Genomic DNA, 10077 nt, shown 5'->3' with positions numbered 1-10077 from the left:
GTGAGGGGGTGAGAGGTGATCGTGTAGTCCAGAGGGAGGGGAGTCCTGGGGGGGGAGGGGGGGTAAACAGGTTCCTGGCAGGGATCCTCTGTGGGTCACAAATTGCCCATGGAGGAAGGACCCTCCCTCCAAGCCCGCAGGGAGGGTGCCTCATGTTACAAGGTGTCCTCACCGCAAGGCAGAGGTCCCCCGCCGCTGGTAAGATCCCAACGGCAGCGGAAAGACACCCGTAATTGGTCATTAATAGGCCACTTAAGGGTTTCAATTGGCCTCTGGGCGGGAAGGCCATCGTCAGCCAATCCTGCCCCCGGGAAGGTCGCTTGGAGATGGGGAGGTGACGGGGTCTCCGACCCCTGACCCCACCGCGATTATCCGTGCCCTGCACCCCCGCCCCACATCACCCGCCTGCCCGCCTCAGCGGGGCCACACAAAATCCCGGCCATAGTTTTTGTAAAGAGCTCTGACCTGATAGAGATTAAATATGGCACTGATGAGGTTTATAAACCAATTGTCAATTTATAATTAACATTTCGCAGATTTAACACAGATTCAAGGTAATTGGTAAAAGAACCAAACGGGGAGATGAGTTTTTTTTAACCCAACAAGTTACGATCTGGAATGCGCTGTCTGAAAGGTTGGTGGAAGCAGATTCAATCCTCATATCAAAAGGGAATTGGATAAATACTTGAAAGGGCAAAAATTGCAGGGATATGGGAAACAACAGGAGAGTGGAACTAATTGGGTAGCTCTTTCAAAAGACCCAGCACGGGCAGGATGGGTCGAATGGTCTCATTCTGTACAGTACAATTCCAGGAGAAGGAGAGGAAGGTGACGTATGGCTGTGCATCAAACCAACTATCACAGGTAAAACTGATTTACATAGAGTTATCGAAAACCAGGTATTAAAGTTTGTTCTAACATGTTCTAACGCCCAAGCGTTTTGCTGAGCTCTGTAGTTGCTTGTAAAATAGTGTTAATTTGTAATTGGGTGCAAGCCACACAAGGCGGGTCCTCCTGATTTTATGAAGTGCTGCTCATCCGTCAGCTTCCGGACTCGCTGGTGCAAACGGTATGTAACAGGATAATAGAGAAATAGCAGCATCGGGTGGATTCTTTTACAGCGGTGTGTGTGGGAACAGCTCCGATAGTGCAAGGTGGGTGGGAGTCGATTGCCGACTGCTGAAAACAGAAGCGGAAATTGAAGTTACAGCGATACCAAGAAATTGTATCCCGACTTGAGCAACTTAAGTGAAGTAGAAGGTCGGAAAGGTAACGTTGGTAAAAGTAGTTTTTTTTAAAAGAGATTTTGCGCTGCAGGGTAGTTGCCAACCAGCAGCCAACTTTTTTTCTTTTTGTTAGATGAACAGTGTAGATTTTGTAATTCTGCAGTCAGGTGTAACATAGAACATAGAACAGTACAGCACAGTACAGGCCCTTCGGCCCACGATGTTGTGCCTAGCAGGTAAACTGTTTCCATATTGTGTAAATGCAAAGGCAGCATCTGTTTCAGGTGGCTGCACCAGTCAACGAACTGGAAGAAATCACAGACGAAAAGTGTTTAAAAAGTAACAGAACAAATGGAATGAGGAGGAAAAACACAAGTGAAGAAATAAAATAATTTGTAAAACACTGCCTGGTGGAAGCATATTCAATAGCGACTTTTAAAAGGGAATTGAATATATACCTGAAAAGGAAAAATTTGCAGGGCTGTGGTAAAGAGGAGGGGAGTGGGACTTTCACGCTTTCACGGAGTTGGCGCAAATATGATTCCAAGTGCTTAAGTCGAAAACAGGAGATGAATAAATGGCTGAAGTGATACCTTGACATCGAGACAACGGGAGGCATAATGCTAAAAACTAAAGATGTTTGAGATACAGAGAATGTGTGAATAACAAAGGGAGAGTAAGTGGATTAGAAATGGAAGCACAAAAAACTGTCCATGTGGAGTGGTAGCAGAAGAAGAAAACCAGGTCAACACTGAAGGTGCACAGCCATCCCACTCTGGCACTACTTCCTGTTAAGTAGAAAGTGGGAGTTATGGTTAAATCCTCAAGTTATTAAAGTCAATAGCCCAGAATTTCCTGCAGGCTTGCATCATTTGAACAGTACATCTACAATATTGGGTTTGTGTTCCAGTGCAAAGGATAGCAAATTATTCCATAAGTTATAATGAAATTATGGCATTCGTCCCACTGCCCTGTAATTTCTTGGATCTTTTGAGCCGCCCGCCAAAACTGTGAAAGATTAATCATAGCTCCATCCACACTCAAGGTAATGGCGATCACAAAATTCCTGGATTTACACTCGTTTTCTTGGCGAAGCCATGATACTGAAAAATAGCACAGTGGCCCTCAATCTGATTTATGGCACTCATTTGATTCTCAGCCTGGTAAGGCTATAAAAGCTATGGACCTTCATCTCTGCAGTCAGAAATTATGTGAATGAACTTTATGTATGTATATATAATAAGACTTTGATGTTGCACCATTAATAATTTACTGTTCATTCTAAAGTAGAGTTCTTGAGGCAAGTACAATGTCATGAAATCAATTTATTTGATCTATGCATATGTACTTAAATTAATTTGTTCAAAATAATTTAATAAAGTTAAATAAAATCTCTGCACTTTTATAAGATAAGGCAAAAAAAAGCAACTTATGTCAGATACCGAGATCTCAATACTTCAGAAACTGCTTATGTGGGCAGAAAAGTGGCAAATAAAATTCAATCGGGAGAAGTGTGAGGTAATTTGGAGGAGGGCAAACATGGCGATGAGATATACATTATATGGTAGAATACTGAGAAGTGTACAGGAACAGAGACCTTGGAGTTCATGTCCACAGAATCAGAAAATTGTTGCAGCACAGAAGGAGCCCATTCGGCCAGTCGTGTCTGCGCTGGCTCTCCGAAAGTTCTCTTTACCTAGTGCCATTGCCCGGCCTTCTCCCCATAGCCCTGCACATTCTTCCTTTTCAGATAACAATTCAATTCCCTCTTGAATGCCTCGATTGAACCTGCTTCCACCACACTCTCAGGCAGCGCATTCCAGATCCTAACCACTAGCTACGTGAAAAAGATTTTCTTCATGTCACTATTGCTGCTTTTGCGAATTACCTTAAATCCATGCCCTCTCATTCTTGATCCCTCCACCAATGGGAACAGTTTTTCCCTTTCTACCCTGTCCAGTCCCCTCATGATTTTGAATACCTCTATCAAATCTCCATGCAGCCTTCTCTTCTCTAAAGAAAATAGTCCCAACTTCTCCAATCTATCCATCTAACTGAAGTTCCTCATCCCTGGAACCATTCTCCTGAATCTTTTTTGCACTCTCTCCAATGCCTTCGCTTCTTTCAGAACTGGACACAATACAACAATTGAGGCTGAACCAGTGTTCTAAACAAGTTAAACATAACTTCCTTGCTTTTGTACTCTATTCCTCTACTAATGAAGCCTAGGATACTGTATGCTCTATTAACTGCTCTTTCAACCTGTCCTGCCACCTTCCATGATCTATGCACATATACACCCAGGCCTCTCTGCTCCTGTACCCCCTTTAGAATTGTATCTTATAGTTTATATTGTCTCTCTGTGTTCTTCCTACCAAAATGAATCACTTCACACTTCTCTGCCTTAAATTTCATCAGCCACTTTTCTGCCCATTCCACCAACCTGTCTTTGTTCTCTTGAAGTTCTGCACTATCCTCCTCACAGTTCACAATGTTTCCAAGTTTTATATCATCTGCAAATTTTGAAATTGTGCCCTGTACACCAAGCTCTAGGTCATTACTAGATATCAGGAACAGCAATGGTCCTAACACCGACCCTTGGGGAACTCCACTACAAAGCATCCTCCAGTCCAAAAAAACATCCATTAACCACTACACTCTGTTTTCTGTCACTTAGCCAATTTTGTATCCATGTTGCTACTGTCCCTTTTATTCCATGAGCTAGAATGTTGTTCACATGTCTATTGTGTGGCACTTTATCAATTGCTTTTTGGAAGTCCATGTACACCACAACATCAACAGCATTGCCCTGATAAACCTTTTCTGTTACCTCATCAAAAAACTCCAGAAAGTTAGTGAAACATGATTTGCCCTTCAAAATTCCATGCTGGCTTTCTGTAAATAACGCACATTTGCTCAAGTGACTATTAATTTTGTCCCGCATATCATTTCTAGAAGCTTCCCTACCACCTAAGTTAAACTGACTGACCTGTAGTTCCTGGACTTATCTTGCATCCTTGTTCAAAAAAATGGTGTAAACATTTGCAATTCCCCATTCCTCTAGCACCACCCCTGAATTGAAGGAAGACTAGAAAATTATGGTCAGTACCTCTGCAGTTTCCACTCTCTCTTCCCTCCGTATTCTTGGATGCATTCCATCCAGTCCCGGTGCCTTATCAGCCTTAAGTGTAGCGAGCCTGTCTAATAACTTCTCCTTTATCAATTTTAAACCCTCAAGTGTCTGAATTATCTCCTCTTTCACCATGACTTGCACACATCATCTTCCTTTGTAAAGACAGATGCAATGTATTTATTTAAACCTCAGTTATGCCCCTTGCCTCCATGTGTAAATGGGCTTTTTGGTCCCTAATCAGCTCCATTCCTCCTTTCACCACCCTTTTACTATTACTATGCCCATAGAAGACTTTTGAATTCCCTTTTATATTAGCTGTCAATCTCTTTTCATACTCTCTCTTTGCTTCTCTCACAGATCCATGAAGTGGTTAAGAAAGCCAAGGCATAGAATATAAGAATAGTGAAGTTACGTTGGAACAGTATAAAACACTAGTTAGGCCACAGATAGAGTACTGCGTACAGTTCTGGTCGCCGTATTACAGGAAGGCTGTGATCACATAGGAGATGGTGCAGAAGAGATTTACAAGGATGTTGCAAGGACTGGAGAGTTTTAGCTATAAGGAAAGGTTGGACAGACTGGGGTTGTTTTCTTTGGAACAGACAAGGCTGAGAGAAGATTTATTTGAGGTGTATAGAATTATCAGAGGCCGAGATAGAGTGCTAAATTCCCTAAGCAGAGACATCAGTACCAGGGGGCATAGATTTCAGATAAGGTGAAACGATTGGAAGGGAATTGAGGAGGAAAGTCTTCACCCAGAGGGTGGTAGGGGTCTGGAATTCTATGCCCGAAAACGTCTTAGAGGCAGAAATCCTCCTTGTATTTAGAAAATACTTGAATATGCAGTTGAAGTACTGTAACCTAAAGGGCTATAAACAAAAAGGTGGAAAGTGGAATTAGGCTGGATAGCACTTTTTCAGTCAGCATAGACATGATGGGCTGAATGGGCTCCTTCTGTGCTGTAATTTTTTTATGTTTCTATGTTTTCTATGTTTAATTCGTAGCTAAAACCATCCAAAACACTTAATTGTCATATTTCAGCAACCTTGTATCCACTTGCAATTATTATAGGGCCAAATGCACAGCCACCTAAAATGTAGGACTCTGAAACCAAAAGATATACCTTGTAGTGATGTAACTTATTGTAGTTTGGGTGGCAGGTGTCTCAATGTTTTTTAAGCGTAATAGGGATTGTACTGAATATTGAGACCTAGGCAATATTTTCATCATTCATATCTGTTCTTTTGACAGGACATATTTGAAAATGGTCATTGTGCTAATAAAGGAGTTGCTACTTGGAAACCAAATTTTCTTTACAGACATTAGGGCCAAGATGACACTCCTGGGAACGGTTGCTGTATTGACAAGCTCTCTATTCATGACTGGTTGTTGTGCAACACCAAAGAGGATAGATACTTTTTTAGTGAATTGTTCAAGAATTGGATATCCACTTTCTCCTTGCATCTTGGGGCCAGACATAGAGATGTTAGATCTATCTTACAACAACGTCACAATAATTCAACATCAGAGTTTCCAGAATCTTACCAAACTGAAAAAACTTTTCCTTCAGTTTAATCACATCACTGTGATAGAACCTGGATCATTTGCAAAAAATTCAGAACTACAGTATCTGGATCTTTCAAATAATTTTTTGCATGATATTTCAGTCTTGCCATTTAACCATTTCCAGTCACTAACACACCTTGATATCACCAACAACATGTTTGATACAGCTGACTTTGGAGCAGAGATCAACAAATTACAGAAACTGCATTCTCTACGCTTTGGAAACACTCGTGTTTCTTCCTTGAAGTCCAGCTCCTTATCTGCACTTGGTGGAATCCCACTTAAGGAGGTCTATTTGATTACTGGAAACCTGCAAGTATATGAACCTGGAACACTTAATGTCCTACAGAATGTAGAAAAGCTTTCTTTAGATTTACAATTTGGGCAGAAAGCACAATTAATGATCAATATTTTCAAGGATATTCCAATGACGACTACTACATTAGAAATTCTAAACTCTGATTTAGTAAAAAGTGGAAGAAATGTAGATTTCTTTTTCCCTCTGAAGAAATTGAATATCTTGACACTAGTTTTGCAGAATATTACCATCGATGATTCTTTGACCACTCATTTTTTTAACAGTGTTCTCGGCTCAAACATAAAAGAATTATTTTTGAACACTATTATAATGGATGGCATTGGCAAGTGGGAAATACTGCCTATATCATCTGACCAGATTAGTTTGCGCAAACTTCACATAATTAATGTAGAAAATCCAAATTTCTACCGATTTTACTCACTTGAATATTTTCTTAATATATTTGCACAACTGACAGAGTTAATGATAATAAAGGGGAATTTGTTCTATGTCCCATGTATGGTATCAGAAGTTATGACTTATTTAAGATATTTGGACATATCTTCCAACTTGCTTCAAGAATTCAGCTTTATTCCTGAAAAATGTTCAGCTCCTTTCCCCAATCTTAATACACTCATACTAAACAAGAACCAATTCTCAAATCTACAAAAATTTAGTACGTTGATATCTAAAATGGAGAGCTTGTCTTGTATAAGTGCTACTCATAATGGTCTTGTACTACACAAGGGACTGACCTGCACATGGCCTCAGACTGTGACACATATCAATTTTTCACACAATAACCTGGAAGGAAATGTGTTTGGCTGCTTGCCAGAATCACTAGAATCACTAGACTTGAGTTACAATTCCATCACCACTGTTCCAAATCTCAAAGGGCTGAGAAACCTCCGCAAAGTTTTTTTGACAGCAAACATCATAGTGTCTTTTCCTGAGATTCCAGTGGGTCACACGCTGAAGATCTTGCACATAGACCAGAATAAAATTAATAACATAAACACAAACTCATTAAATTCCTTAAGTTTAATGGAGCTCAAATTCAGTAATAACCCTTTAGAATGCTTCTGTGCAATTCAGTCAGTCTCTAATTATGTTCAACAGACAAACGTAGTGATTCTTGATTGGCCAGACCAGTATCAATGTGACAGCCCACGAAAATTCAAGGGTCAAGTTATCAAATTCCTGAAATTTTCTCCCATTGAGTGCAAAATTCCCTTATTTGTTGGTGTCCTTTTGGCATGTGTAGCGGTTTTAGTAGCTGTGTGTGTTGTGCTGTGTATAAAGTATAATGTTGCCTGGTACATCCGCACGCTCTGGCTCTGGCTTAAAGCTAAAAGAAGTCTAGATGTCAACCCAGTTGAGAAAAATTTTGAGTACAATGCTTTTATTTCATACAGTGAACATGACTCTTCATGGGTGAAGAACAAATTGTTGGTACAGTTAGAAAATAATGAGCCACCATACCGGATCTGCATCCATGAAAGAGACTTCAAACCTGGAAAGTCAATAATTACCAATATCATTGACTGTATATCAAAAAGCTACAAAACCATATTTATACTATCAAAACACTTTGTGCAAAGTGAGTGGTGCCACTATGAATTATTCTTTGCGCACCAACAAGTATTTGATGAAAAAAAGGACTGTCTTATCTTGCTCCTGTTAGAACCTATTCCAAAGAATTCCATTCCAGATCGATTTTGCAAACTAAGGAAACTGATGAACAGCAACACTTACTTGGAGTGGCCTCAGAATGAGTTTCAACAAGGCTTCTTTTGGAAAAGGTTGAAAGCTGTCCTGAATTTGGATTTTCATTCATGCAGTTCACAAGTAAATCTGCAAGAGATTATCCAAGGACCTGATTAGGTCCCTGAACATTATATACAGATAAACATACGCATTATTGGGCATTGAGACTACAAAACTTGTGTTTTATTAAATTTAGTAACTTTGCTTTATATCTGTATGATATTGGTGCTAAATTTGTCTCTATTTGGATTTTCTCCCAGCAATGATTTAAGAAGTTACAGTGATGTTTAGAAGAGATCAAGTAGCAACTAAATGTCTGAAGTGAGGGGAATTTTACATAAAATGTTATTTTACTGTACTTATCAAAAATAAAAATTGGTGTATGCTTTCACTTTTAATAGGATTCTCCTGCAACAATAAACTATATTTTACCTAAGATAGTTGGATGTTATTGTCCACAAGCTGCTAATTGAAGTTCTCTCCACCTTTCAATCAAATTTCAGGTCTATATTAGGCATTCTCTCAGTGCAGGAGTGTGCCCATACTGACTAGTAACAGTTGGCATAAGTTCTTCAGATAATAGCATAAACTCGTTCAGCTGCTTCCTCAAAGAAATAAAATAAGAAACCAGATGACTATTCTAGTCAGCAAACTAGATCAGTTCTTTCTGTGGCCGCGTTTGTTAACATTCATGCAGTGTTCGCAACTGTAACATTAGCACCATATGCTATCACTTCCAATGTTAGGACCTGGGGGCTGTTAATGCTGTGTATTGTCTGAGACTGGGAACATTTGCACTATGTGTTTTCTGAACTGTGAAGACTGTTGATCCAGTGCATTGTCTGAAGCCTGGAAGTGTTAACACTGTGCGCCATCTGAACTCAGAGTGCTAACACGACATTGTCTGAATTCTGAGCGGTTGTGCCTGCCATGCCACTATATGTTGATAACTATCTCTGCGTTGTCAAGCAGAGCTTGAATGTTGCTTTGCCTGTCTCTAGCCTTACTGCCACAGACTGGATCAAATTACACATACCAGGCAAAATTTTGGGTGACTGGTGTCCAGTTACACCTCCCACTTAGCTGCCTTGTCTGTACACCTATACACTGGAGAACACAGTTGCCCATAGAAGCACGCTTCATCCTTCAATTGTTTGATCTTTGTTGTTGTAATTATACCCTATCTTAGGATATGGGGGAAGGCAGAAGACTATGTATAGTTCTTGCTAAACTACTGCATTATCTATCTTTATATACATGCAATTGCAATTTTCGTTGCTGAACAATCAGTTATCTCTGCTACGAAACAGATCAAATGTGTATTTCAATGACTCCCAGTCAACGTTTCCCCTTTTCCCCCGCTCTCATATACTTGGGTAAAATACAAATTAGTTCAACTTTGGAAATTCCACATTATGGATATTTTCGCAAGAATGGTGTGAAGGGCTGCCTCTACTCCCAACTGATGGAATATCCTGTAATGAAGACTATTGGTAAATAGTGAAAATTGCCCTTCGATTAGAATCAATCTCACTTTATTACAATTAGCATACAAAAAATAATAACTATATACAGAAGCAATGAAAGTATTTAAAGCAAGCTGTTAAAAAGAAAGGTATGGGCAATAAATGCTGGCCTTGCCAGCGACACCCACATCCCATGAATGAATTTTTAAAAATATATAAATTGGTCATTTAATGAGCTTTTTAGAATTCATTTTCCTCTTTGCAACAATGGTTTCCATTTCTCAATTTATTTTCTGTTTAATTTCTGACATCTTCATAATCATTTGGATTTAATTGTATTGTCTCCAATTTTAATTCACAGTAAACACACAGGTGGTAATTGCTGAGCATAGAACTTTTCTGAACAGATTAGAGTCATGTACAGAGGCCCTCCAGATGTAAAAGCAGAAAACCAACAAGAACTTTTTCAACTGAGTAACTGATCTACTCACCTTTGCTCTACCCTTTCTAAACAATTTCATTAATACATTCCTCCCTCCTCCACTTGACATTTACAAATCACTTGCACGTCTCCATTCCCACAGATGGAACATTCTAAAAAAGGGCACTAGTTCTCGTCAC

At 39.7% G+C, this 10077-nt stretch overlaps 1 protein-coding gene across 2 annotated transcripts; it reads left to right on the top strand.

Moving 5' to 3' along the window:
- Positions 1 to 1095: 1095 nt before the first annotated feature.
- LOC137372554 (toll-like receptor 2) lies at positions 1096 to 8399 on the top strand. Of its 2 annotated transcripts, none has more exons than XM_068036468.1 (2): positions 1096 to 1269; positions 5611 to 8399. In XM_068036468.1, the coding sequence occupies exon 2, from the start codon at positions 5624 to 5626 to the stop codon at positions 8105 to 8107; it is 2484 nt and encodes an 827-aa protein (XP_067892569.1). In that variant the 5' UTR covers positions 1096 to 1269; positions 5611 to 5623; the 3' UTR covers positions 8108 to 8399. The 2 variants fall into 2 exon arrangements, with proteins under 2 accessions (XP_067892569.1, XP_067892570.1); XM_068036469.1 differs by having other exon boundaries at positions 1109 to 1154.
- Positions 8400 to 10077: the final 1678 nt, after the last annotated feature.

This window comes from Heterodontus francisci, chromosome 8 (genome assembly GCF_036365525.1).
Source record: "Heterodontus francisci isolate sHetFra1 chromosome 8, sHetFra1.hap1, whole genome shotgun sequence".
In the NCBI taxonomy this organism is placed as follows: Eukaryota; Metazoa; Chordata; class Chondrichthyes; order Heterodontiformes; family Heterodontidae; genus Heterodontus; species Heterodontus francisci.
The sequence above is the reverse complement of the archived record's forward strand: the minus strand, read 5'-3'. Positions and strand labels throughout refer to the sequence as shown.